Below are 27,254 nucleotides of genomic sequence, written 5' to 3' on the forward strand. Positions count from 1 at the left end.
TGCTGCTCAAGACTTCTGATGCGCATGGAATTCGAAAGGTCAAAGAGGTTAGTTAAACTGCGCCACTTAGCAAGCCTTTTTCAGCTTTGCGAACGAGAATAATTGTGGTAGAGGCGATGACAGCAACGGCAGCACCGCCCCCCGAGAAATCCTTGTTTTGTGGCACTCATTTCACCCGTTCTCATTCTTGCGGCTCGTGGATAAACAACATAATTGTTGGGCCAATTCCTTGCTGACTTGCGAGGAGGCAGTCGGCAGATCGTAATGACTGGAGATGAGGTTGCAAAACGTCGGACCACATCGCGTACCACTTTGGAGGGCTCTTAGGTCATCCTCAACCACCCTCAAATCCAGGAAGTACAACTAAGCCTTCTAGCTGGCCCCATCTGCAACTCGCCTTTCGCTGTCAAACCCTGTTGCTTGGGCTTGAATCTGTCGAAACGCTTCCGTCGGAGACTGTGCGGGGATGCGCCGGAGATAAGTCAGTCTGATCGTCGCAAACGTTTGGGAAATTTGGTTGCAGAGGCGAACGAGCACGGCAAAGAACGGCTTAACTCCGCGAGTGAGGGGCGGAAGTGGCTTTCAATGGATGCTCTGACTTGATGGTGTCATATATAAAAGCCCCCCTTTGCTTCGTTTCGTCAGATTTCCCTCTTGCTGAGAAGACAAGTTCACCAACTCAAAGCGACTCACTGAGATCCAAGTCTGTAACCAGCAGTTCAAAAGCAAGATGGCACCGACTCTCCCAACCCGTCAATTGGGCAAGGATGGACCCCAGGTCACCGCTCTGGGCTTCGGTCTGATGGGGTTGTCCATCTTCTACGGGAAGAAGCTGCCGGATGACCAGAGGCTGAAGTTCTTGGACCACGTCTTCGAGTCGGGCGAGGCTTTCTGGGACTCTTCGGATGTGTATGGAGATAGCGAGGACTTGCTCGGCCAGTAGGTTGACCATTCTGAAGATGACGAACATGACAGGTCCTAATCGCTCTGCAGGTGGTTCAAGAAGACAGGTAACAGAAGCAAGATCTTCTTGTGCACCAAATTTGCCAATATCCGCCAGCCCGATGGAACGTCAAAGATCAGCAATGATCCGACCCATATTCGCGAGGCATGCGCCAAATCTCACAAGCGGCTCGGTCTCGAGCCCGGCGACGCTATTGATCTGTACTATTGCCACCGTATCGACCGCAACCAGCCCATCGAGATCACAGTGCAGACAATGGCTGAGTTGAAGAAGGAAGGAAAAATCCGATACCTCGGATTGAGCGAGTGCTCTGCTGAAACGCTCAGACGAGCATGCAAGGTGCATCACATTGCAGCTGTCCAAGTCGAGTATTCGCCATTTGCGATGGAAATCGAGCAGAACGACCTCTTGAAAACCTGTCGCGAATTGGGAGTCGCTGTCGTGGCTTACTCGCCTTTCAGCCGAGGGTTCTTGACCGGCACGATCAAGTCGCACGACGATTTCGAGCCAGACGACCGACGCCGCGTCATGCCCCGGTACTCGAAGGAGAACTTCCACAAGAACATGGACCTCGTGAACTCCATTGCCAGCATCGCTGAGAAGAAAAACGTAACACCTGGTCAACTGACGCTGGCCTGGCTAATGGCTCAAGGTGACGATATCATCCCCATTCCTGGCACCACCAAAGCGAAAAACTTTGACGAGAATATGGCTAGTTTGCAGATCAAGTTGACAGCGGAAGAGGAGAAGGAGATCAGACAAAAGGTCGAGGCGGCGGAGATCACGGGGGACCGGTATCCTCCAGGCATGATGCAGCATCTCTACGTGGACACTGTTCCTTACCAGGGTTGAGAATGTGTCTAGACAAGATGGACTGTGTGTTGGAGGTTTGTGAGAGGGTTATTGTATCTGAATGCCTCACTGTCAGACTCTGTCAACTTCACACAGGCTTTTCGCCTCAGGGATCCAGTCCTAGTGATGGAAAGACCGAGAGCACATATATCCAATGCCATACTGTGAGAACAATAGTTGGAGGCAACAGTTGTAGTTGGAGGTGAGATACGATAGATGAGGCCGTCTCGCGCACCAAAGAACCTGGAAGGGACGAAGAAAATCTTTTCGTCTGACACTTTCATTTTCGCCTTTGTCTCTTCTTCCCGCCCGCAGTGAGACTCACCCCGCGATCTTCGCAATAGGCAAGCAGACAGGAAACCAGCTGCAATTCTCTATGTTGACTCGACCCAACACGCTCCTCGCAGGAACAAAGCTCTATCTGCCCTGAGCCTCTTTCGTTATAATCGAATCCTACCTACTTGGTCGAAAGTGTCCGGTGCTTCCAGGCAGAACAGAACCACTCAACAGCTTGCCCAATGGCGAGCGAAGCCCAATTCGATGCCGCCTTGTGAGTTCTGAAACCTCTCTCATTGTTCCCAGCCAGGCCACGCGAGGACGGGATGAGGTGGACTTCTTCCTGCTAACTAACTCCTGCTTTTTTCCTTCTCTTCCAGAGACCTCCTCCGTCGCCTCTCCCCGCTCAAGGTGTCAGATAACCTGACATCCATAACAACGCTCGTTCCCGACCTCACCGAAGACCTCCTCTCCTCCGTCGACCAACCGCTGACCTCGGCGCGCTGCAAAAAGACAGGCCGGGACTACCTGTTATGTGACTACAATCGTGACGGCGACTCATACCGAAGTCCCTGGAGCAACGAATTCGAACCCCCGCTAGATGATGCCACATACCCGAGCGACCGGGTACGGAAAATGGAAGTCGAGGCGAACACGGCGTTCGATGTGTACAGGCAGATGTACTACGAGGGTGGGACCGGGTCGGTGTACCTGTGGGATTTGGACGACGGGTTCGCAGGGGTAGTTCTCTTGAAAAAAGCCGTGGGTCAGGAGGCTGGGTGGGATAGTATCCACGTGTTCGAAGTTGACGAGAGAAGGGGCAGTGGAAGGACATGCCATTACAAGCTGACCAGCACCGTGATCTTGCATCTGGGCCGGGATAGTGAGGGGCTGGGGTCACTGAATCTGGCTGGGAGCATGACCAGGCAAGTTGAGGCCGACTTGGCGGTGGAGAACGTCGGCGGACAGGGCAAAGATGGAGGCCACGTATGCAATGCGGGCAGACTAATCGAGGACATGGAGGGCAAGATGAGAAACATGCTTCAGGAAGTATATTTCGGCAAAGCAAAGGACGTGGTAGGCGACCTGAGAAGCGTCGCTCCGTTGACGGGCGTCAATCGGGAAAGACAGGCTCAGAGAGATGTCATCTCCAGTATGGGAGGAAAGTGAATCAAGCAGCGGCAGAGCTGGTGAGAGAGAGGCCTTTAGCGACCCGATCACCCCAGACTCGTTGTGTTCGGGAAAAGGAAAGAACTTGAAGATGCCATGCTACAGGTGTGACTCCTGCCTCTTTATGCAAACCGGGTGGTTTAACTCAGAAGACCACGTAAGTCGATAACTCCTGATCCGTGGAGAAGCGAAAACAAAGTGGTTCTGGCACTACCGATGGAGATCTCGTTGCTCTCCACCCGCCCAGTCAAATCCCTCAACCCCAAGAACTGCTCAAGCTGGAAAAGCCACAAGCGTAGGCGAGTATAACAGGAAGGCATAATGCGCCCCTTCCGAGTGGACGTTTGTCCCTTTTCTTTGATCTTTCGCCTGAGACCGTCCATGTCTCATTCCTGAGCACGGCAATCTCTTATTGCCTCTCAGTGCTTCATTTTCCCATTTCGAGGTTGGAGTTACTCCAGCAGGTAAAACATCAGCAAACTCTGTTCTTTCCAAAAAGGATGCCCATTTCCTCATTTGCTTGTCTTCCAGCCAAGAGCTGCTCACAGTGCGACACGCACCGAGACCTGAGCGCAAAGGTTGCGCTGACTCCCTGCTGTGGACTGAATGATGGGTATGGAGACATTATGCGTCCACGCTCCTGTTTCGATGGCTCATCGTCCCATTGTAGAGGCGAACACAACCTACAGAACTTGGAGCATGCTTGGGAACAACTTCCTAAGGAGTATGGTGGTAGTTCAGGTGTGGGAATGTGATCCGTCGCAACCGTGTTGGCTCGGGCGTGGGTATATGATCACTCGCACCGGCATAGCCTTGCTTGATGCTCAGCTGCATCGGATCTAGGTCCACTGGTGCGACAGAGGGAAGACTTGGTAGGGTGTCCGAGACCTTTACAAGGAGCAAAGGGTAGTACCTTGAGGTACCACCCCGGAGTTGCGAAATGAGTGTAAGGAGTTTGTTCAGATATTCGAAGGGCGTCTCGTTGCTTGAGTTCGATATTTCTGAAGGCGTGAGTGGTACGCACGAGACCACGTCCGTGAGCGTACAGGCTATGTCGAACAGCTTTTCGATCAATCCTACACCGTGAACCTCCATCGCATCTAGGGAAATGGTTGAGATATCCTGGATCAAGTCCGTGGTGACTTTGATGGGGTATTTGAATGTCAAAAAGGAGTCCTCGGACGACGAAGAAAGACAGCCATTGGTGATGGAAAGCTGCCAGATCATGATGCGTAACCAATGTAACGTGACCCGAACATCGGCCATTTGGCTTTCTGTCGTCTTTAGTCCTGGCGGTATCGCGGCTGTGACTTGTCGCTGGAGTTGAGAAAGCCAGGTGTCGGAGCACTCGCTCTTCACTTTGTTCCAAAGGGCCATGAACTCGTCATCTATGCAGCGGAACAGGGCAATCAAACAGAGGAAGCCAGACATCGATGCTTCCTCGTGCGGCTCGTTGGTCAATGGTAGTCCTATGGTTGGATGCAGACTCAGCGGGCGGTGACGCTCCATTGCATATGCTCTTTCAGTGACCAGAAGCAGCCAATACATTCGTCGCTTATACATATTTTCAACAGGGTCGCCGACGAGATACGAGGACTCTTCGTGCATGCCCATCAGTTGAGCCAAAGTGACGGCTTCACGCAAATGAAACCAGCATACATTCTGTTTCTCCAGGGTGAAGTAGCAGCTGAACAAGAAGAATGAGGTCTGGAGGGCGCTCAAAGTAGGAAACTCGACATAATCGATAGACTTTCGAACTCGGAGGACATCATTGAGAAGCATACTGGCATAGCCGTAGCGGTTTTCCGGAGGCTCACCTTCATAATGGCTCCCTGGAGCAACAGCCAAATTCATGCCAGGTTGAACCATGACAAAGGCACATAAGGATCCAGCGAGGCAGTACACTTCTGCGTCGGCCGTGGTTCGGGAGCCGATTGTGTCCATTAGCTGATGCCGGCTGAGGATCGAAGTGGTCGTAGACATATTGGAGAAGTAAAAGTCGACACAGTTTTCGATGGTCTGCTGGCTGAGAAGGGCGGCATTGGGCGACCGTGTAGGCGGAGTTTGTGGTGACGGGCTACCCAAGTCCAGGGAAGGCTTCAGGTCCTGACTCGGCGACTGGGTGGCATCAGAAGGAGAAGGATGAGGAAGATGTATCTGCTTCGTTTTTTGGGCATCGCGGATCTGCGAGAGGATTTTGGAGCGGTTCCCTTTTGGACCTTTCTTTTGGGGCACTGCGAGATAGGTGCATTCGAGATTGGTTTGGCCACAGGTGCGACATGGCTGGCCTCCAGAGCATCGAACTTTGCGCCGATGACACGCATCACATGCCTTCTTGATAGGAGGAGTAGCCATGCTCAGGATCGTTTGCTCGCCGACTTAGAGAGCCGGGGGTCCTGAAAGGGTCCGTTGGCTCGATCGTTGCGCATATGGCATGCTCTGTCATGCTGTACCTTGTTGATTTTCATGCCTGGAAGCTGGGAGGGGCTGAGTATTCGAAGCTGAGGTCGACCTCGTCGCTTGGTGGCGTTGTGGGCAACCCCGCAAACCTTGAGGCATGGGATGGGCACTGCAGGACAGGAAGTGTCGAGGGTTTGTTCTCCGGAGTTGCAGAAGTGGAAATACGGGGTAGAAGTTCGCCACTGCCGCTTTTGCAGCAAATACATGCCGCTTTTGAAATCGACGGCCCTCGCCCCCCTCCTGACATCAGTGCAGGTTAGAGACGCTAGCTACCTAGGTGCCTAGGTGGGTTAGTTAAACTTATAACTGCTGGGTTAGGCAAAGCTTTAACTAAGAGATGCCGATGAGCTAATAGCTTAGTTAAAGCATTTCCCCCAAAGGTGTCTAGTGAGCTTTCGGATCAAGGTCCCCCGTTTAATGCCCTTCGGGGCGCTTATGCGCTCTTCATCCTTACGGTAGCCATCACATGCCGTCGATGTTTTCCGGGGCGCCTCCGCCGCGCACAAACACGCATCGGTGGCTCCGCTGTGATGGTCTGTTATATTGATTCTCGTGTATACATTCCATGGCGTATTCGGGCGATCTGCTCTGGGTGAACCATGACGCCAAAAACCGCAAAGCGGAACCCAATCGGCATAAGGTCTTCTCGCACATTCAATCAGGTTACCACAAATGGCGGCGAGTCGAGGCCGCGCGGTCGATGAGGAAGTCCGTGGTGATTCCGCGACTTCAGTCAGCAGCAATCCGAAGGAGGCGGGATGCCAAAGACACGCAAAAGAAAGATGGCGAGGTCGAGTTCGACGTCCACAGAGACGAACAGGACGACGATAACCAGCGGACGCGCGTCAAGCCCGAGGAAGCGCTGGAGCAGCCCATCCAGAGCATCGTCGCGTTCCGGGGCAATTCTGATCCTTTCAACTCCACGCCTGTGCCCATCACCTCGCGCATCAACGAGATCATGACCTTTGAGCGACGCTGCGTCTTCCCCGTCATTCAAGGCCCCGAGCCTCATCTTCAGGCGCAGGCCAAAGGCAACATCCTTCCGTCGTGGTCGTCGTTCGCGTCGGACTCACTGTGCGATAACATGACCGCTCTCGCCTTCTTGTCAACCCCCTTGACCCTTATGGCCCAATCTTCTCCCGACTCTTCTATCCTTAAATTGTCACTGGTGCATCGGTATAGGAGTCTCCAAGCACTGCAGGCATACATCCGTGAACACGGCCAACCTCCTCTACATATCCTAATGCACAACCTCGTCGCCGAGATCTGGGCTCATAACTGCGATGATGCGCTGGCCCACCTTCGCATGGCCAAAATTATCATGGAGTCCCAGATGCGGGAGAATCCAGCGGGAATCGTCCCCTACAAATGGATCAGCGTGTTCCAGATGGACATTCACCGTGCCGCGTTGTCGTTGACACGGACTCTGCTGCCCATGGACGGATGGGGGACGGCCCCCTTCGAAGTGCCCTTACCTATCATGGATGTTTATCTGGACGCTTGTCTGAAGGGAGCACTTCGCGCACTGTTTATTGAACTGCAGCAGCTGGACGCCCTCTATGACTTCTTCATCAACGATCCTTCCGCGCGCCCTACCGTGTGGAATTTCATGCGGATGCGGACGTTGGTGCTTATTGGTAGAGCAATCAACCACGCCGTCGACGGACGCGACGTCTCCGCGAGCCTTGCATTGGCCTACGTCCTCAAGTTAGTTAGTGCACTGGAGAACATCCCCGTTGGGGCTACTTCAATTTACAACGCCGGGCCAAAAATGCTGGGCCGCGTGCGATCGTGTCTCGATGCGGAGAGCCTGTCTCCACGCTTGAGGCTCTGGATTCTATACGTCGGCGCCTTGAGCGGAGATGAATGGTTCACTCAGAGGTTCGACGAACAGACGGTGTTAATGGCTGTCCACACGTGGGAGGCGTGCAAGAATATTTTGTCCAGGTTCTATCTGCCTAAGGACGAACCTCAGGTTCACTTCCACGCGATCTTCGATGCCAGGCTAAGCAACAGGATTCTCGAGCTAACCACTGCTTTCCAAGACGTCAAGTTGCACGCGGGATAAGTTGTGGCAGGTGTTTTTCGTTCGTGCTGGAGGGATGCATGTATTTCTTATGGACCGCAAAAAACTGAAAGTCGACTCCAATTTGGCGATAGGTTAGAGGAATATGTTTGGGACAACGTTTATCGCTCACATTACGACTACGACTACGACTACGACTACGACTTTTCTAGCAAGCGTCATCTACAAAGCGGGAAAAGAAGTTAGCAGGATAGGCTGACGGGGAAAATGGGTAATCAATATAATGGGACGGTCACCATATGAGCAATTCCTCGGGACTTTCATCTATTGTGATATCCTTTTTCTTGTTGTGGAGTAAAATCTATCTCTGTACGTCCGATGCCTACATCGTCTTCAATCTGTTGGTTCTTTCGTTGTCAAAATTGCAAGGAACACCATCATCATTCTCATCTATGATATGGATACTACTCGCATTCCTAGCAAAGAAAAATCCAATTGCCGCGGTACCTCTTGTTCTTAGAAATTGAGCAAGGGATTGAGTAAGGACCAAGCCGGGATTATCAACGAGTTGACGCTCGGCAGTCCTCCTGTAAGACAAAGTTTGCCAAGCTTGATATCCAAAACGAACCCATAGCCACCTTGCAAGCATTGCAGATATGGTCATGGATCAGGAGATCTATTCGCCCGATTCGCTCGAGCATGGCCACTGTAGGGTTGTTCTTCTTACTAATGGCGCTCTCTACGACCGTCCACCACGCGGAGGCTGCCGGTATAGCGGGAAATAACGCTTAAAAACTCTGGAATACGACAAGCGATGATGTAGGCTGCGCTAGAATGCATGTTCTGGAGGGTGTTTCACTGTTATCAGGGCCCTGGGCGACGGTAGGATAGCTCGGGGACATACCGAGGACCAACGAGGTAAGCAGATTGACGTTGCAACTGGTTGAGATCTGGTAATGGATCTATCCGGGAGTATTAATCTTACAAATCAAGTGCAAGTACGCAGTTTGCGATATAATAAGTATCTTCACTAGTAGTTGATCAGCGATGTTGGTGTGTATGGGAGACTGATATCTTCTGTTTCTGCAAACCTGATGTTCAATCGTTGCCCGAAGCCTTACTTACGACTCGAACTTCAACCACCAATATAATCATGAGCAAACCTGTCATTCTCTATAGTTACAGTACGTCAGTTGGTAGGTGTATCAGAGTCAACAGTTGTTGCTAACCATCCCAGGGCGTGGCACAAACCCGTGGAAGGTCGCAATGGCATTGGAAGAGCTCATGGTACCATATGTCACCAAGTTCTTGGGTATGCAAAACAATCACAGGACCGCATACTAGGTAATCATTGACAAAACTGATACAGACAAGCCAGAGATGAAACAAGAGCCATTTGAAAAGATCAATCCGAACGGTCGAGCCCCGGCTATTGTAGATCCCAACACCGGAATCACAATCTGGGAATCAGTCGCAATCATCGAATATCTTGTTGAAACGTACGACAGAGACCACATCTTTACCTATACTACTTCGCCAGAGAAGTGGGAATTGAAGCAGTGGCTCTATTATCAAGTAAGGTTGAACTATAACCAGGGATAAGCTAAGGAAAAGCTAATGTTGTCTTGCAGATGTCCGGTCAGGGCCCATACTTCGGCCAAGCCTCATGGTTCATATTATACCACGAAGAGAAGCTCCAGAGCGCCATAGACAGATACCTTCGAGAAATCAGGCGCGTAGTTGGAGTTCTGGATAGGTATCTACAGGACAGGGAGTATCTCGTTGGAGACAAGTTGTAAGCCTTTCCAGTCGCCAGACCGTGATATGTCGAGCCACACTCTAACCGGGGCATTCAAAGTACCATCGCCGATCTCTCGTTCATCACCTGGAACATGTTGGTTCCATGGCTTTTCAGCAGGGGTGCAAGCAAGCAGACTCTCGACATTGAGAAGGAATTCCCTGCTTACAATGCTTGGCAGCAGAGGATGATGGCTCGCCCTGCGGTGATCAAGGTTGTCAACGACAGAAAAGCTGCCATGGCTGAGGCTGGTATGGTTCCAAACTGATTTTCCAGGCCTTTGTTGTGTATGTGGCATGCTTGTTCTGTGACTGTTTCAGCATATTGTTGCCTCGGACTCAATATTTCACCCTTTTTCTCGCTTCCACGTGTCTCTTCAAGAGTGCTCCCGCGCTTCGACAGCAAATGCATCCTGCGGAGGGTTGGTAGCATACTCAACGGTAGACCTCCCTGTCCACTTTACTTCGCAGCTCACGGGCAGGTGTATATCAGGGACAGCTTTCGCTCCTCTTTCCTTTGGGCCAAAAAACGGGACAACGTGCCGACTAGTGGCCGACGACTAGGTATTGTAGTACACAAGGATAGCCTGGATAAGTCTTAAGCCTTCCGGGAGCATATAACCATCCTTAGCGTGCGTTTTCTGCCCTTGCTGTACCCTTCCGAGATTTGCTCCTGAAACAGGATTCACAGATATATAGCGATAGCAGGTGACCGGGTTAGGGCCCGCGATGTTAATGCTTACTATCACGAAAGTCTGCACTGGCAGGCCGGAGGAAGGGGTAGAGGAGAGTACAACAAAGATTACAACATTGAAAGAGTCTAACTAGAAATAGTCCTTCAGAAGCGCCAACCGCTCGCGTGATGACAAGTCCGAATGATGATACCATCGAATCTCTGGAAAACCAACCTAAAGGCGTCCCAATAGTGGTGCTTTCCCCTGATCATCAAGTTGATAATCTGCTACCAGTTTGTCGCCGACCATCAAACCAATAAGGTATGCGGTCGCCTGGCTGTGGCCACTGCATTGGCTGTTAGTCATTGACCTAGGAGGCAATGGGACAGAAGCTTACTTTGTCAGCCAGGGCAGGACACTCAGATCACCTACTCGCAGGTTTGAAACTCCCAAGACTCGAAAGCTGGGATCCACGCAGGCCTTCGGGTCGCCGTTCCTTCCCATGCTCACAGTGCACGACATGTGCCAGGTGCTTGTGCATTGCTCACGCCAGAAGTCGAGAACGTCTTCCTCCGATTCACTCTTGGGTGCCCGTAAGGGCCGCACGGTATCCCTCGCGTACGCTGATGAGCGAACAACTCTCGCGACCTCTCGATACGCCTCGACAGCAACTCTTCTGTCATACGGATGAGAGAAGAGCTTGGGATCAAACGCGAGGGGCACACTGGGATCGGATGATTGAAGCGTGACGCTGCCTCGACACTGCGAGTTCATCAACAGCATGTAGATAACGCTCGTTGCTGGCGTATTTTCGGGGTCTTCAAAGTAGCCAGAGTACGGAGCACCTATGGTGATCTCAAAGGTCGGTACCGTTGGCCGCAAGAGATGTTGTCTGGTCTCGTAGGGTAGCTCCTTGTACTCTTTGCTGTCAAATACCTTGTCCGACTTCAAGAACCCAATGCCCATGCAGGTAGTGAGATGGGCCAAGGGACCCGTCCGACTCTCTTCCCACTCTTTCCGTGCAGCCTGTTGGGCGGCCTTGTCTCTGTAATACTGCGGTCGTGTGCTTGTGCTCTCAGCTCGCTGCCAGGCGCAACTTATATGGTAATGATCTTGAAGATTCTGCCCAATGGACGGATTGTCGACCACAACTGGGATTCCATATCGTCGTAATTGATCCGCCGGCCCTATTCCAGAGTGCATGAGAACCCGCGGAGTGTCCAGCGAGCCCGCCGAGAGAAGGATTTCTTTGGAAGCAAAGAATTTTCGTCCATCCACAGCTTCCACTCCAACAGCTCGACAACCCTTAAAGATAACCCGCGCGACCTGAGTCTGTGTGACAACGTAGAGGTTTCTTGGACCCCCTGCGAGGAAGTCTGAAGAATTGGTCCGTTCACCCTTGTAGGCCGTGTTTGGACATACTGCAAGCCCGATGGGATTTCCGCTGTTTGTGTCCTTGTTTGGCCGGATGCCCGCCTCAAACAACTGATCCATCTCCTTTGTTAGACTAGGCTCCCACACGCTGGGAAATCCGATTTTCAGTGCACCATAATGACCATGATCGTCAGGATGTGGTGAAAGATATTTGTCCACCCCCGTGGGAATATCTGGTCTGAACGCCTTGTATGACTCAAGTCGCTTGTACCGCTGCTGAGCATTCTCCCACTTCCACTCATCGTCATCAACAAGTCGAGCAATCTCATCATGATCGTCTTTAGGAGCAACGGTGTAGCATCCGAAGTTGATGACACTGCTTCCGCCAAGACCCTTTCCACGACTGTAGTCGATTCGGCGATGATTCAGGTGCTCTTGCGGTTCAGTCAAGTAATCCCAATTGCCGCCCGGGATGGTGTTCTTATGTTGCCAGCGGTCGGCATCAACTCGATAGTGATTATCACTATTCGGTCCCCCAGCCTCGATAAGAAGCACTGTCGGCCGCGCTGCAGACCCAGCCAGCCGTGCTGCAGCCACGCAGCCAGAAGTGCCACCGCCAGCCACGATGAAATCAACTCGTTGACCTGAAGCCATGAAAAATTAAGTAGAGCTCTCAAGATAGTGAAGATGAGAGCAGTCTTCATGAAAGCCTTGAATCCCATCAAAGTTCAATTAATAGAGATGGACATGAGGCGAGAGAATCAACTCACCAAGCCCGGCGCTCCGGATCTGCCTTGGAAAATTGGTGTAAATACGACATGGTAATAATCATCTGACAGCTTCTCAGGCTCAGATCCGCCCTTTGGACTATGCTAAGCAGCCTTTCGGCTCCAACGAATTACCATGATTTGTGTGGTCGGAGAGTAATACCTTACCCTCAGGTTGAATGGGCTTTTGCCGAGCCTTGCGAAGGAAATCGGGATCTTCCCGTCGGAGCAAGTGATGCAGTGTGTCCACACTTATCGGAAGCGTAGACAACAAAGTCTGAAGAATCATTAATCTCTAGACGCAGCAATCTCCATGAGGCTCTGGTAAGCCCATACTATTCTCTACTGGCAGGCTTGCTCATCCGTGGTCTTGTTGTGTATGGGAGGCGGAATGGTAATATATTGAGGAATTTGGGAGGTAATACATCGTCTTGCAGAACCGTTTCCGCGTCATTCTATTGGGCTCACATTCTTCAAAGGTTGTACTTGTTACTTTAGCCTGCCTAGTGCCCTTTTCCAACGGCTACCAATCGAATTTACCAGCAATTCACCGTGTAAGACGCTTAACGCCGAGTTGCGTATACCAGGCCTGGCCCCGCTCATTGATTTCCAAGCGCTGCGTCTCCGAACTGGAAGTCGACCTTATAAGCTGCCTTTCACAGGCCTCCCTGTTCTTTGTTACCACGGTAGACAACAGGAGTGACGCGAAGCAAATATCTTACATCACCAGGGGTTGAGCATCTTATTTCTTCACGACCTGCTGTCACATCTGACGGGCAAAATGGTGTTTGCCAACTCCGCCAATTTCAGGGTCTTCGGGGAATTCTACAATATCATAGATGGCAAAATCACCTCGACACCCAGTACCACGCATAACATCAATCCCGCTACGGGTGAGGCAAACCCACCGGTGCCGTTGTCAAGACCGAAAGATGTTGAAGATGCCGTGAACGCCGGCAAACGGGCATTCAAGCTTTGGGCCAAGGTCCCCTTTGCGCAGCGAAGGATGGCCGCCCTTGCCTTTGCAGACGCTATTGAGGGTCATCAAGAACAATTTGCAAAATTGCTGACACAGGAGCAGGGGAAGTCGGTATGTTGAAGGCGTCTTCTTCCACTGATGGCTATGCTGATTTGGTTAGATCCCGTTTGCTCAAGGCGAAGTTCTTGCGACAACAGGATGGATTCGAGTGCTTGCCGATATCGAGTTAAAAGACGAGATCATCGAAGAAACCGACGAAAAGCTGACGATCACGCGATATACGCCACTAGGCGTTGCCGTCGGTATCGTCCCTTGGAACTTCCCGATACATATCTCCTGTGCGAAGATTATACCTGCTGTTCTGACTGGGAACCCAATCATTATCAAACCTTCACCATTCACCCCGTATTGCAATCTGAAGCTCGCCGAACTGGCTCAACAGTTTTTCCCTGCAGGCGTTGTGCAAGCGTTGAGTGGTGACGACAATCTCGGACCATGGCTCGTCGCACATCCAGGCATTCCCAAGATCAGCTTCACCGGCTCTACTGTAACCGGAAAGAAGGTTTTAGCGAGTTCCAGTAATGAGATCAAGCGAGTTACGCTGGAACTGTACAAGGTTTTCCCTTCAGATTTGTGTGGATATCGTAATTGCTAACTTTCATCTTAGGGGGGGCCTCGATCCAGCTATTATCTGCCCCGATGTCAACATTCAGGCAATCTTGCCACAGGTATGGAATACGGCCCTTTGCTCGCGCTCTCTTGGAACCAATCTTCAACTGAAAAATCTCTTCTAATATGTACTAGGTGGCTCTTGCTGCGTTCATCAACTCTGGACAACTGTGCATGGCCATTAAGCGGGTTTACGTCCACGAAGACATCTACGATGAGTTTCTCCATGCTCTTGTTGAACACACCAAGCAACTTAAAGTCGGCAAAGGCACGGATGAGGATGTTTTCTTCGGACCGGTGCAAAACAAGGTCCAGTATGAAAAGGTGAAGACCTTCTTTGATGATTTTGCGCGAGAAAAAGCAAGTCTTGCAATGGGCGGGCACAATAGCACAGCCAAAGGCTATTTCATCAATCCTACTATTGTTGACAGACCCTCTGACACGTCAAGAGTTGCCAATGAAGAGGTTTTTGGTAAGTGAGCACAGTTACTGAGAGCCATGATATCTAACCCATGAACAGGTCCTGTTCTGCCACTGATGACGTGGAAGACGGAGGATGAAGTTATTTTCAGGGCTAATAATACAGAAATGGGCCTGGGAGCTTCTGTATGGTCTGCGGATGTTGAACGGGCTAACAGAATCGCTGAGCAGCTCGAAGCTGGCAGTGTTTGGGTCAACAACCACTTCGAGCCTAATCCCAAAGCCGCCCTTGCAGCGTTTAAGCAAAGTGGGCTTGGCTCCGGAGCCGGCCTGAGTGGAATGCGCGAGTTCTGCAATCCTCAGACCCTGTATCTCAGAAAAGTCAAGCAAGGGAGCAAGCTGTAATCTATGGGTTCGCAGGTAGAGAATGATATCAACTTCTTGCCAGAACCTCCGTCCTTGCGGCTGAGACCGACGCCCAGGACTTGCAGCCGCTTCTGGCCTCAAGTGGGCACATCCGGCACTACGGATGAATTTGTGTCATGCAAACATGGACAAGCAGCTGTGGTTACTGAATTCGAATTGTGCGTGTCAAACGCAACCCTTGCCAACACTCAGCGTAGAGCGTGTGACGAGTCAAATTACGGTAGCTTTCACTTCGGCATAATGCCGAAGTCTGGCACTCTGTAGACTTTGTTAGGGTTCAGGATGTCAGCAGAACACGATCATTTCCCGCCTCCCAAAGTCGGGGCCTAGACAGCTTAACTCAGGTAGGTAAGCACTCCACACGATTACTCCGTACTCCGTACCCCAGGTTATGCTTAGCTTTAATTGGTTATGAGGTGGAGTTGTCTGCCCAGTGGTCGCAGTTTGAACTTAACTTCACGCAATGTAAAGAGACCAGGATTTGACGGCTTTCATACTGTCGGCTCCTACACCTTGCCCTATGAAATTCTCCTCGGAATAGCAAGCAATCACTCAATCATCAAGAGCACGAATTGTAATGACAAAGTGTAGGGATGTGCCATCTAGTACCAGGATGTCTTTGGTCTTACAGATACACCTGGCTTGAGCGTTGATGCCGCTCGCAGGCCGGAGTACGCATGGGTTCTGTCGTGCAAAAATCCAAATTCATGTTCTGGACCCCGTCGGAATAGATCGCAATCCCTGTAATTGTCGTCCTCGGGAACGCCTGGTTGGCGTCCATGCTACATCCCGCGGGAAATATGTTCTTCATGTAGCTCTACCCAATGGGCCTCGCTTTAATCTCAAGCAGGGGGGTTTCTCGTTAGCGGTATCGCCCGAACGGCCCAAAGTCTAGGCATAATGCTTTGCTATAAGTAAGTACGCCTGCCACTCGGCTTTGTGCACTAGAGACCTTCTGCTTTGATTCCTCCAGCGAGACCAAGTCTTTTGTTACAGTTTAAAGAAGTTCGCACCAGAGGATTCTATACCAGTCTAATATGGCTACCCAACTACACTCAGATCTCGAGGATGTTGTCAGACACAGCTCTACGAACAAGCAGGAGCGTGTGTCGGAGCAAATGGATGAGAAGGAAGTGGGCGCGGAGCATATCCAAGACATCCAACAAAACTATTCTTATGACGATGAAGACGAGGAGCCAGAACTCCATGCTACAACTTGGATTGCCCTTGGCAGCATGTGTCTCCTGATCCTTGCTGTCCTCTTTGCTCTACAAGGCCCGCCCACTGTGGTGAGTGGGTCCTAGCACCCGCCGGTGGCGTGGATAAGAACGTTATCTAACGCCATACAGCTCACCTGGATTGGCGAGGACCTGCACAATTCAAAGGCCACGGCATGGATCCCAACCCCGCTGTCGCTCCTACAAGCTGTGATATCCCCTCTTATATCTTCTGTTGCAGATAAATTCCAGATCCGGAAGCCTCTCCTCATGGGCTGCGTCATTCTTCCATTCATTGGATCAGCTATTGCTCCCGGATCTAGCAACATATACCGAGTCATCGTTGCGCAGATTTTCATTGGATTTGGCCTGGCCTTGGTTCCGCTCTCATACTGCATCTCCAGCGAGATCGTGCCGAGAAGATGGAGACCTAGTATGTGACCCCTTGCTACGGAATCCGATCATCGCCCACGATCTAACGCAGATATCAGTATCGCAAGCGATCATCAACTTCGCAGCTGCCATCGGCGCTTGTCTTGCCCCCATCACTATCGGAGGGCTTACCAAGCATAACCCGCATACAGGGTGGCGCAACTTCTATGTGCGATTTTCACACTCCCTCTTGTGTTCTCCACAGCTGATTCAATCACTCTCAGTGGGTCCAGTGTGCGCTCTGGGGCGCCACAGCAGTAGGTATCTTCATCGGCTATAAGCCGCCAAAGCGACACACTCGTTACGACCACTTGTCCTTCTTCCAGAAGCTGATGGCTGTGGATATTATTGGACTTTCCCTCTACATCGCCGGATTGACGTTGTTTATGACAGGCGCCAATCTAGGTGGTGGCATTGCAAGCTGGACCGATGCTCGCACCCTAGTCCCACTTGTCACTGGTTGTGTCCTCCTGGTTTCGTTCATTCTCTACGAGTGGCTAGGCACGAAGGAGGGAATTCTCAACCACGAACTATTCCGTGGAGGCAAGGCGCGTGGCCGAACGTTTGCGATTTGCGTCCTTTTCCTCTTTGTCGAAGGTGCCTTATTCTTTCCATTTTTGATCTTCTATCCTCTTCAGTAAGTACTTGGCAGATCTTTCGAGGCCAGTCATATCAGATTGATACAGTTCACTAACGTCCCCAGGACTTCTGCCCTCTTTGAGAGTGATCCTCTCCTTCTGGCTGCCCGTGAACAGTCGTTCTGGGCTGGTACTGGGGTTAGCACACTCCTCTGGGGTTATGCAAGCACCAAACTTAAACGACTTCGAGAACCTATCTTTATTGGCTTCGTCATCTTCCTTGCTGGTATGGTGGGCATCACCACCATTCAACCCAACGATTCAGTCAGCTCTGTCGCCTTCTCCACGTTGGCCGGTATCGGCTGGGGATCGCCCCTGATCTTGGTTATCGCGGCGGTGCAGCTTGCGACACCGCATCACATTTTCATAACGGCAACAGCCGTCACCGCTGCATCTCGCGCTCTTGCTGGCACCATCTTTACCGCTGTCCTCACGGCGGTCCTGAATAACAATCTGGCAAGCAAGCTTGGTCCTTATATTACAAAAGCGGCTCTGAGCCAAGGGTTACCCAAAAGCTCAATCGCTGCTTTCATTGCGGCCGTCGAAGCAAGAAACGCCACCACATTGGCGGCTGTGCCTGGCGCTACGGAAGCTATCATCAGTACCGGTCTTTACGCGCAGAAGAAAGCCTACGCAGAGTCACTCAGGACAGTCTTCATCATCACGCTACCATTCGGCTTACTGGCCTGCATAGCGTGCCTCTTCATGAGCGACCTGCGAAAGGAAATGAATTATATTGTGGATGCGCCACTGGAGCACCTGACTGCCAAGCATCATCACAACGGCAACGAGAGTCAAAGTAAGGAAGCATGATAGAACACATGGGAGGATGTCCTAGGGAGAGTGTTAGAGACAGCTGATCACTGTTCGACTATGTAGCAGCTTATATCTGGTCCTAGGATCCATGATGGAACAGCCGGAAACTAGCGCACATGCATGGTCTATCCTGGTTACACTTGGCTTAGTTGGCTTAGGAAAGCCCTATCAGGAAGAGGCTTTGGTTGGCGGATCGGTGGCACCGATAATCCATCATCAAAAACCATCGGGCTTCTACCGAGCATGTCACGGGCATGTGATCTACGGAGGATGGCCTCGGACTTAGGAGATATCTAGCACTATAAGAACGGAGGGGTTATCTAGTTCAACGAAGACCATGCCCTCTAATTCGCATCTTGAGTATGGTTAGCAAGAGTAGCGGCGCAGTATCCTCTGAAGCAGAGATGCAGAACTTCAGTCTCACCTCGACATACAAGCTAAAGACAGGCTATGAAATCCCAGTCTTGGGATTTGGAGTGAATAGACCCCTGTGGCAAACATTATCGCAGTATTTGAATTAACGGCTTCCCTGTCGCAGACCGCCGGCGATGTGTCCGAAAACTACCAGATGGACCCCACGGAAGGCCAAGTCGCCGTTCTCGAAGCCCTCAAAGGGGGCTACAGACACATCGACTCTGCCCAGATGTACGGAAGCGAGAAGTGCGCTGGTACGGCCATCCGCCAAAGCTCCATCGGCCGCGAGCACCTTTTTTTTACGTCCAAGGTTCAGTCTGGTGGTGGATATGATGCCACAAAGGCCGCTATAGACTCAGGCCTCAAGGAATCAAACCTTGGATATTTCGACCTATATATAATTCATGCTCCGTACGGCGGGCCTGAGACGAGAAAAGGTGCGTGGCGAGCCATGGTCGAAGCTAAACGCGACGGAAAGATCCGATCTTTGGGCGTATCTAACTACGGCCTCCACCACTTGCAAGAACTTGAAGATTATATCAGCGAGCTCGAAAAGCAGCTTGGTCAGGGCAACGGCGGAGAAATCAGCGTCGGCCAGTGGGAGCTTCACCCATGGCTGGATCGAAAAGAAATCGTGAATTGGTGTCGCACACGCAACATCATAGTGGAAGCGTACTGTCCGCTGATTCGAGGACGAAGATTTGATGAGCCAGCCCTCAAGCCGCTGGTCGAGAAGTTTGGCAAGACAGCCGCACAAATACTACTCCGCTGGAGCTTGCAAAAGGTCTGTTCTATGTAATATACCGTCGCCAGCATTGAGGTTTACCACTGCCAGACACTGACTTAGGCACTAGGGCTTTGTTCCGCTGCCTAAAAGTGTGACACCGTCGAGGATCGCTTCCAATGCCGATATTTTTGACTTCTTTCTGACGGAAGAGGAAATGGCCAGTCTCGAGACCGGCGACTATGCGCCTTGCACTTGGGATCCTACGGTGAGCACCCTGAGCGAATGAGCTGGGAGAACATCGCTACACACATGTCGTTACTTCCCAGAGCATGTAGGGCATTTGTGGTGTCTAGCTTCATTGCGTGGGTCTCTCGTTTATTGATAGGAGAGGCAAACCATTCAACTATTCAAGACTCACTCACACAAATTTCGATATCTAATCGGGCTTGGGACGCATGGGACAATCTGTGTTTTAGTGTCGCAGAAGTACGCAGAGCCGTCCTCAAGTAATATCAGAAGTTCTCTTATATAGACACTGCCTTTAATTCTGACCAAGGTGTGCCTGTTGTCATGCAACTTTCAATCTGGAGCATTTGTGTCGTAGAAGTGACATAGAGTCCACTTGCGAAATACTCTAGCCTGTATGAGTCTGCTGATGTCCGAATCTGCCGCCATGCATACATCGGACTCTACCCGATCATAAAAACCGGGACTCGACCGCTATAAGAGTCTAAGTGCGAAGATATTCAAATGTCGGCACCTACGGACGTAACGCCGCGGTTCGTGTTGAGCGGCGGAGGCGTTTTGCTTTATCGAGTCCTAGACTCCTCAAGCTATGATCGAGGTCTGTGACAAAGCCGATCCGGGTACGTATTATGCTCATCTAAGGTCAAAAATCAACCAATGGCTCTTTCTTAATCTCGGGCTCTTTCCGTTGGGGACACCTCATGTGTGCGATACTTTTGGCATCAAGCCGTCCTTGCAGATACCGGAGCGTGCCGAAAACTCTGGAGTCGAACCAAGGGCGCCGCGTTGCTCAATCTCAGGATCCAATACTATTTGGCAAATTCGAGCTGTCCTGTTTTCTCTTAAAATATTTCCAGCCTGGCGAAATCTCAGCCAGCCTTGTATGTGCTCAGTCTTGTCCTTCCTCACGATGCCCAAGGCAGTTTCTATATCCCAAACTCCCGGCAAGCCAGGCCAGGTATACTACCCACTTCGACTTGACGAGGTGAATAGGCCAAATCCAAGGGCGAATGAGCTCGTCATCAAACTACACGCGTAGGTCTTGTCTCTCGCTTTCACATGAGCAAATTGAGCCTGTAACTCTCTGTCACACTATGTGCTGCTCTTGACCGCTGACACGGGAGCTTTAGTGCCGCCCTTAACCACCGCGACCTCTTTATCCGGCAGCATCTATATCCAGCCATCGCCTTTGGCACACCGCTGCTCGCTGACGGCTGTGGCAGAGTGGTTGCTGTTGGCTCCGCTGCCGATCCCTCTTGGCTTAACAAACGCGTCGTGCTTAACCCCGGGACGGGCTGGAAGGACTCTCCAGATGGGCCGGAAGCTCAAGATGGGTACAGGTTAATGGGCGGAACCAGGAGCAATGGAGTCGGCACGTTGCAGGAGTTTTGTGTGATTGATCAGGATGAGGTTGAAGAGGCACCGCCACATCTTACAGAGGTGGAATGTGCTGCGATACCATTGGCAGGTCTTACGGCATGGCGAGCAGTGATGGTCAAGTGCGGGGCACGAAATCTGGGGCCTGGGAAGTAAGAAGTGCACCCGTTAAGGCGAAGACGAACGCCGCTGATCGAAATACAGGAATCTGCTGATCACAGGCATTGGTGGAGGTGTTGCGTTAATGGCATTGATGTTCGTCGCGGCCACCGGTGCCAATGCGTGGGTGACAAGCGGTAACCGGGCCAAGATAGATAAGGCCATAGATCTGGGAGCGAAAGGTGGCGTGAATTACAAGGACAAGGGATGGGAGAAAAGAATGCTGGACATGTTGCCAAAGGAAGCCAAGAGGTTCGATGCAATTGTTGATGGTGCTGGAGGAAGTATCATTGAGGTGGCGCCAAAATTGCTCAAGGTGTGCCAATGCTGAGACTTCCCGCGGTACCAGAAGGCTGATTCTTATGACTTTAGGATGGAGGCATTGTATCCGTATATGGCATGACAACGGGCCCGAAAATGCCGTTCACAATGCAGGCGGTGCTGAAGAACATTGAAGTCAAGGGCTCCACGGCGGGCAATCGCAAGGAATTTACGGATATGATAAATTTCGTCAAGGAGAAGCGATCAAAGCCAGTTGTGAGTCGAGTGGTTAGGGGGATTCAGGATTTGGAGGGGATCAATAGTCTGTTTGAGGACATGAAGCAAGGGAAGCAGCTGGGAAAACTGGTGGTCGAGATCGAGGGGGAAAGGGAAAAAGGAAGTAAGCTGTAACAGGGAAAGCTGGTTAGAAAGGATCGTGTGACGCAAGACTAGATGTTATTAAGTTGGACACCAATTTACAAGGCAACTTGAATATACCCAACGAAGAGTTATTAGTGCTGGATAAAGTGGTGTATGACTGGTTCAAAAGCCCGAAAGGGATAGGAGTTAGCGAAGACTACAGTGCCGATTGACCACTCTTGCCCTCGTCAGATCTCTTTTGATAGCGCAGACTGCCGGATAGGAAAGAATAAAGTAGAGTCTGACCTCGAATGTATCGCAGCGGGCTTGGAGTGAGAGCTTCGATCACAAGTGAAACAACAGATCGCGAGTCCGGGTATGTAGCCAATAGACTCTCTCGTGGACCGTATACGGTATCAAGCCGAGATGCATCTTGTATTCGGAGTTTCGCCGTGCAAGTAAGGTGATTTCCGTCTCCATCTCTCGTATCAGCTAATGACTAAAGCCGTGTGTATAGGAACCATTGAACCACAGACGGTGAGTCTAGCTTGCTCCCGTCTTCGAATATCGCGGAAGAGAGGTTCCAGGCGATTCTTTGGACTCCTCCCAATTCAATGATGCGCGACATTGCACTAGATGCTAAGACACACCAGTACGAGAAGCCGAAGTGATATCCAGCTGAGCTCTTCCGTTGATAGTGGATTTCTCTTGCCGCATTAGATCGTTGCGTTAATAGTCTGGATATCGAGCTCTTCAGCGCGAGGATTTATGTAGGATCTTGTAGCAATGTTGATACACTGCTCTCTCTATCACAAACTGCGTTTCCTCGTCCACAATGTCTAAGTCCGAGAACCACCAAACTCGTCTGGCGATCATTCATGGGCCTCATCTTCCAGCACTGCAGCATCTTACGTGGGGCGAGCTCCTCCGGCGACACTGTCAAAGACACTCCAGCGATATTGCCCTAATATCTGCCCATGAGGACCAAGTTCACACTTACGGCGAGCTCAACCATCGCAGTGATATCTTAGGCGCTGCACTTCTAGATGCGGGAATCCAAAAGGGTGACCGAGTGGCTGTGCTCTTGGACAATCGCTCGGTTTATGTCGACGTAAGTGCTATGCTGCGTCCGTGGATACTTCAAAACTGAGCCATGGCTACTAGATATTCTTTGCCTGTGCTAAAATCGGAGCCATTATTACCCTGCTCAACTTCGCTTATACGCCGACGGAGTTGAGACATGCTCTGACTCTGACCAAAGCAAAGGTTCTCATCGCAGCAACCAAAACGGAGAGATACGACTATACCAAAGTGCTCCACAGCCTGGAACGCAGCTTAGATTTCCTGGAAATGCTCGTCCATTTATCCGATGTCCCGGCCCTTGACAGCCAAGCTCACTTCTCACCTAGATCTTGCAGCTACACCAAGTTCCTCCAGCGAGGGTCGAAATCTCCAAGGGCTTTAGAAGACAGCGGTGTGGCCATATCGGATTCGGACATCATCAATATCCAATTCACGAGTGGTAGTACAGGCATGCCAAAAGCAGCGGCGCTAACGCATAGTGGACTTCTCAACAGCGCCATCTATATTGGCCAGAACCTGGGTGTTACCTGTCGTGACCGAATCATCATCCCAGTGCCTCTCTTTCATGCCTTTGGCTTCATTATGGGTAAGAAATTATGGTCGTGCTCCTTGCGAAGGCTGACCCGGTGCAGGCCTTTGCACGTGTTTCGCAGCCGGTGCCACGGCGGTGCTCCCTTCCGCCTACTTCGATGCTGGGAAGGCCTTGAGCGCAATTGAGAAATACCACGGCACGGGTCTGTATGGGGTCACGACTATGTGGATCGATATGTTGTCGCATCCGAAGTTCACGTCGACCAAGCGTCAATCGTTGAGGTAAGTCAGGATCGTCCAAGCCGGCAACTGAGACTGGGAACAAACCAAGCCAACAGAATCTAGGTTCGGCCTGATTTCCGGCTCTGCCCTGCCTGAGGGCCTCCTCGTGCGTGTTGGAACCAAATTTCCCATTCCGCATCTGAACACGAACTGGGGCATGACCGAACTCTCCTCGATAGTGACTATGACCAAAACTTCAGATCCCATGGAAAAGAAATTGAAGACAGCGGGACGCCTACTTCCGAACTTCAGCGCCAAGATTGTGGAGCCAGACACAGGCAAATGTCTTCCCTGGGGACAACGAGGCGAAATCGTCATCAGCGGCTACGGCCGCATGCACTCCTACTTCGGTGACAAGGAAAAGACCGCACAGGTCTTGAAACACCATCGCGAAGATTTGCTTCCCGGACAAGCCGGACGAGACGTCAATGGCGAGCTACGAGTATGGATGCATACTGGGGACGAAGGGTACTTCGACCCCGATGGTTATTTCATTATCACTGGGAGGATTAAAGACCTTATCATTCGTGGCGGAGAGAACATCTCACCCGTCGAGGTTGAAGAGCGTCTCTACATACACCCCGCCATCAGACAAGCAGCCGTTTTTGGCATCCCGAGTCAACGTTATGGTGAGGAGGTTGCTGCGGTGCTCGAGTTAGAGGAAGGGTATGAGAGGCCGTCGGACAATGATATTCGCTCATGGGTCCGAGAAACTCTGGCTCGTTTCAAAGCTCCCGTCAAAATTTGGTGGTTGGGAGACAAGACAAGAGGCATACCGGCCCAGTGGCCCAAGACGTCTAATGGAAAATTGAAAAAGAAAGACATCAAGACTTTGGGAGCACAGTTGATGAAGCGAGAAGAGTGGCCACTTCGCTCGTCCTTGTAGAGGGAGATACAAGCAGTGCTGGGAATGTGGGTCATGTCGACTGGATAGCACCTGGACTTCTACGGCTACCAAATACCTAACTATCAACCCTCCATATCTCTGAATGATGTAGATCAGCCACTCCATGTGGTTGCTACGCCCGTCCGAAACCTAGCTTTTTCGTCTGATGTCTTCCAGCGAGAAGGAGAGCTCACTATATGCAAACAAGGCTGTAGTCAAAACGACAAGCGGAGCGAGGCAGCTTCCAAAGTAGGTGACCATGAAGAGGGTCTAACGGACGACGTTTATGGAAAATTTAGGAGAGCTAGTAAGCCGCAAGATAGAGCTCCAGTGACAGAGAGGTATCTTGGTGCAGCTCAATGTGACGAAAATGAAGTTGAGGATAGCAGTTCTACTGTCGACTCTATACCTGCCACAAGATCGCGTGTGGATGCATTGGCGACTCAATAGAGCAGAAGGCTAGATTCTAGACCAATCAGTCCATAGGGAACATGCCAATAGGAAAATCATTCTCTGCCTGTTTGAGCTGACCTCACCACACTCATGTCTTGGTGCTCCAGCAGAGAATAACTGCGGGCAAATAAAATGTGTACATATCTTCCTCGCAGAAGTTTCGGAGCGACTTCAATTTGCGAAGTAGTGGAATGCCACGGCAATACTATGAGAAAATATCTGTGTTCGAGAGAATACACATTGCGTCTTACTATCTCTACGTAGCTTTGTGCGTCTATTCATAGTAGACCTTATTGACCAGAGTACCAATCTTCTCGACATAGATTCTTATATCATCGCCGTGATTTAGCACAACCAGAGGCTGTCGGAACAGACCGATGCCGGGGCCTGTCCCTGTCTGAATGACAGTGCCCCTTTCCAATGTCGTTCCTTGGGAGAGCCAAGCGATGAGCTTTGGAACGCTGAAAATCATCTCTCTGCAACAGTCGGGATTTTGATCAGCTCCTCTCCAAATAAAGGACCCACAGTGTTACAAACTTACCGAGTGTTTGTGTCCTGGACGGTCGTGCCGTTATAGATGGCTTTGATGTCAAGGATGTGCGGGTCAGGTATCGCAGCCGGTGAAACCAGTACTGGACCAATTGGAGCAGCGCCATCAAGGCCTTTGTTGTAAAATGCAAGTAAGCTTTCTGAAACTCGTACGAAGGAGGGAAATTCTCACCTTTGGCAAAAGACCATTGGGATGTGTTGTGCTGCTGCGTTCGAGCACTAACATCGTTACTAGCGGTGTAACCGAGCACGTACTCTAATGCCTTTTCTTCAGGGATATCTCGTCCGGTTTTCGAAAGAATGACCGCCAGTTCCGCTTCGTAGTCCTCAGTGCCGTCCTGTGCAATCTTGGGAACATTGATTGCTGCCGGGTACGGACCTCCTAGAGAGGTGCGGGGCTTAACAAATAGGATGGGAACTTCGGGAATGGGCTGGTTTGCTTCTTTCGCGTGATCTCGATAGTTGAGTCCGATGCAGCGAATGATTGGGACCTCTTCCATCGAAATGGGTGATAACAGCTACAACACAACATGTTTAGTGTCTCTCCAGACTTGGCAAAGTTGACATCAGTGAGAGATTACCTTTGAGATATGGAAAGTCTTGTTGGTTACGATACCATCAAAGACAGATCCCGTTACTAGCTTTACGTCAACCTTCTCCCCGTTAAACACGGAAAGTCCAACATCAGGCCATTTCGTAGCGTCGACTTGACCAAGGTGTGTTTGTCCATCCTCTTCCGCAACAAATCTAACCAAGTGCGTCCAGGTGGGAGCCATTCTGAAATAAAGAGGATTATTTGTCTCTTGAATGTGATCTTTTCGGCTCTGCGTATGGCCTGGAGCGCCCTGAAGATGGGTGAAACGCAGTTTAAATTGGATATTGCGGCAGTCTGGACGGCTTATCACCGACCAGACCGTTTCGCCCAAGTGCTTTCCACATTGCCTGGATTTCCCAGAAATTATTATTCAGCATATCTTTTCGCCACAGACACAAACCGACTCCCCAGCCTTCTTAAGACCGAAGACCAAGGGGGTCAGTCGGTATGTTACCGAGAAAGGGTGTCCGATAGGACCAGCGCTGCCACGTGACCAAACTCTGGATTTACATGGGTTTACCACCGACTAAAAGGGCAAGGGCTCTCAAGCCCCCTTTTAGTCGTATGCAGAACGTTCGCGATACTGGTCCCAGATTCGTGAAAGGCATGTTGATTTCTGTCTGGTGAAGTTGGTTTGTTGTCTGCGCCCACGTCGGAAGATAGCGTGCCTCAGAAGTTGAGCCATCAGTATATGAGCCAAAAAGAGATAAAATCGAGAAGTTCGGTTCGATTCTGGCTTCTGTGTTGAGTTGTACCAGGCTTTCGATTGTGGATGTCGCAGGCAGCAATTTGACTGTTATGAGAGCTGCCATTGCCGTGCAGTACAGGGCAGAGGAGCTTGATCAGTCTGAGAGCCTGAGATATAGAGCGAATTGAGTGGTCGTCTTGAGACAAATATTTTTCCAATGCCACAATTCCAGTTCGCAGACGGTCTGTTCTTTGGCCACATTCAGCAATATAATATTGCTTCAAGTCTCAATCGTCCTAGAGCGATCGTATATCTACCGCCCAGCTCCTGTAAAGCTATGTGTTGCCTACCTTGTAGAGTCCATCAACATCATCTCGAAACTGATTATGCTTCTTCGTCTCTTACGTTCGCCTTCCGTCAATCCTCAAGGGGGCTTTTGGACAAGGTCAGTGCCGAAAGTTTCGAATGTTGTAAGCCCAGTGATCCTGGATCCTGGGGTTCGACGTCGCGGATCCTCGTGCTTTGGAGTTCCGGCAGCTTCGAGACGCGTTGAACCAAGGGTGGGGGGGAACAGATTGATTCTTTTCACTGCAGCCTCGTTAGTCCATGCTTGCGTACTAAGAGACTGAACAACCAACCACTGCCATCTCAACCTTGTCGGTAGCAATTAACCTGATGGTCACAAG

At 50.9% G+C, this 27,254-nt stretch overlaps 12 protein-coding genes across 12 annotated transcripts; 9 read left to right on the top strand and 3 right to left on the bottom strand.

The window, feature by feature from the left end:
• Positions 1-730: 730 nt before the first annotated feature.
• On the top strand, positions 731-1,816 carry Z520_04978 (uncharacterized protein; the record flags this gene model as incomplete). Its single annotated transcript, XM_016775482.1, has 2 exons — positions 731-939; positions 994-1,816. 2 exons carry the CDS (start codon positions 731-733, stop codon positions 1,814-1,816), a joined length of 1,032 nt encoding a protein of 343 aa, XP_016633525.1.
• A 518-nt stretch (positions 1,817-2,334) lies between these two features.
• On the top strand, positions 2,335-3,262 carry Z520_04979 (uncharacterized protein; the record flags this gene model as incomplete). Its single annotated transcript, XM_016775483.1, has 2 exons — positions 2,335-2,366; positions 2,473-3,262. 2 exons carry the CDS (start codon positions 2,335-2,337, stop codon positions 3,260-3,262), a joined length of 822 nt encoding a protein of 273 aa, XP_016633526.1.
• Positions 3,263-3,979: 717 nt separating this feature from the next.
• Positions 3,980-5,617, bottom strand: Z520_04980 (uncharacterized protein; the record flags this gene model as incomplete). The annotated part of the gene is made up of 1 exon (XM_016775484.1): positions 3,980-5,617. One exon carries the CDS (start codon positions 5,615-5,617, stop codon positions 3,980-3,982), a length of 1,638 nt encoding a protein of 545 aa, XP_016633527.1.
• Positions 5,618-6,287: 670 nt separating this feature from the next.
• Positions 6,288-7,790, top strand: Z520_04981 (uncharacterized protein; the record flags this gene model as incomplete). Its single annotated transcript, XM_016775485.1, has 1 exon — positions 6,288-7,790. One exon carries the CDS (start codon positions 6,288-6,290, stop codon positions 7,788-7,790), a length of 1,503 nt encoding a protein of 500 aa, XP_016633528.1.
• A 1,111-nt stretch (positions 7,791-8,901) lies between these two features.
• Positions 8,902-9,814, top strand: Z520_04982 (uncharacterized protein; the record flags this gene model as incomplete). The annotated part of the gene is made up of 5 exons (XM_016775486.1): positions 8,902-8,932; positions 8,986-9,060; positions 9,118-9,323; positions 9,380-9,543; positions 9,607-9,814. 5 exons carry the CDS (start codon positions 8,902-8,904, stop codon positions 9,812-9,814), a joined length of 684 nt encoding a protein of 227 aa, XP_016633529.1.
• Positions 9,815-10,453: 639 nt separating this feature from the next.
• On the bottom strand, positions 10,454-12,247 carry Z520_04983 (uncharacterized protein; the record flags this gene model as incomplete). The annotated part of the gene is made up of 2 exons (XM_016775487.1): positions 10,454-10,565; positions 10,617-12,247. The coding sequence occupies 2 exons, from the start codon at positions 12,245-12,247 to the stop codon at positions 10,454-10,456; spliced, it is 1,743 nt and encodes a 580-aa protein (XP_016633530.1).
• An 894-nt stretch (positions 12,248-13,141) lies between these two features.
• On the top strand, positions 13,142-14,833 carry Z520_04984 (uncharacterized protein; the record flags this gene model as incomplete). Its single annotated transcript, XM_016775488.1, has 5 exons — positions 13,142-13,450; positions 13,500-13,948; positions 14,007-14,067; positions 14,144-14,480; positions 14,529-14,833. The coding sequence occupies 5 exons, from the start codon at positions 13,142-13,144 to the stop codon at positions 14,831-14,833; spliced, it is 1,461 nt and encodes a 486-aa protein (XP_016633531.1).
• Positions 14,834-15,891: 1,058 nt separating this feature from the next.
• On the top strand, positions 15,892-17,954 carry Z520_04985 (uncharacterized protein; the record flags this gene model as incomplete). Its single annotated transcript, XM_016775489.1, has 5 exons — positions 15,892-16,143; positions 16,204-16,504; positions 16,563-16,672; positions 16,728-17,140; positions 17,207-17,954. 5 exons carry the CDS (start codon positions 15,892-15,894, stop codon positions 17,952-17,954), a joined length of 1,824 nt encoding a protein of 607 aa, XP_016633532.1.
• A 365-nt stretch (positions 17,955-18,319) lies between these two features.
• Z520_04986 (uncharacterized protein) lies at positions 18,320-19,384 on the top strand (the record flags this gene model as incomplete). The annotated part of the gene is made up of 3 exons (XM_016775490.1): positions 18,320-18,433; positions 18,496-19,155; positions 19,226-19,384. 3 exons carry the CDS (start codon positions 18,320-18,322, stop codon positions 19,382-19,384), a joined length of 933 nt encoding a protein of 310 aa, XP_016633533.1.
• Positions 19,385-20,254: 870 nt separating this feature from the next.
• Positions 20,255-21,552, top strand: Z520_04987 (uncharacterized protein; the record flags this gene model as incomplete). Its single annotated transcript, XM_016775491.1, has 4 exons — positions 20,255-20,379; positions 20,475-20,873; positions 20,926-21,196; positions 21,253-21,552. The coding sequence occupies 4 exons, from the start codon at positions 20,255-20,257 to the stop codon at positions 21,550-21,552; spliced, it is 1,095 nt and encodes a 364-aa protein (XP_016633534.1).
• A 784-nt stretch (positions 21,553-22,336) lies between these two features.
• On the top strand, positions 22,337-24,283 carry Z520_04988 (uncharacterized protein; the record flags this gene model as incomplete). Its single annotated transcript, XM_016775492.1, has 4 exons — positions 22,337-22,612; positions 22,666-23,170; positions 23,217-23,397; positions 23,461-24,283. The coding sequence occupies 4 exons, from the start codon at positions 22,337-22,339 to the stop codon at positions 24,281-24,283; spliced, it is 1,785 nt and encodes a 594-aa protein (XP_016633535.1).
• Positions 24,284-25,010: 727 nt separating this feature from the next.
• Z520_04989 (uncharacterized protein) lies at positions 25,011-26,061 on the bottom strand (the record flags this gene model as incomplete). Its single annotated transcript, XM_016775493.1, has 4 exons — positions 25,011-25,212; positions 25,278-25,398; positions 25,458-25,803; positions 25,867-26,061. 4 exons carry the CDS (start codon positions 26,059-26,061, stop codon positions 25,011-25,013), a joined length of 864 nt encoding a protein of 287 aa, XP_016633536.1.
• Positions 26,062-27,254: the final 1,193 nt, after the last annotated feature.

Source organism: Fonsecaea multimorphosa (genome assembly GCF_000836435.1).
Source record: "Fonsecaea multimorphosa CBS 102226 unplaced genomic scaffold supercont1.8, whole genome shotgun sequence".
NCBI lineage: Eukaryota > Fungi > Ascomycota > Eurotiomycetes > Chaetothyriales > Herpotrichiellaceae > Fonsecaea > Fonsecaea multimorphosa.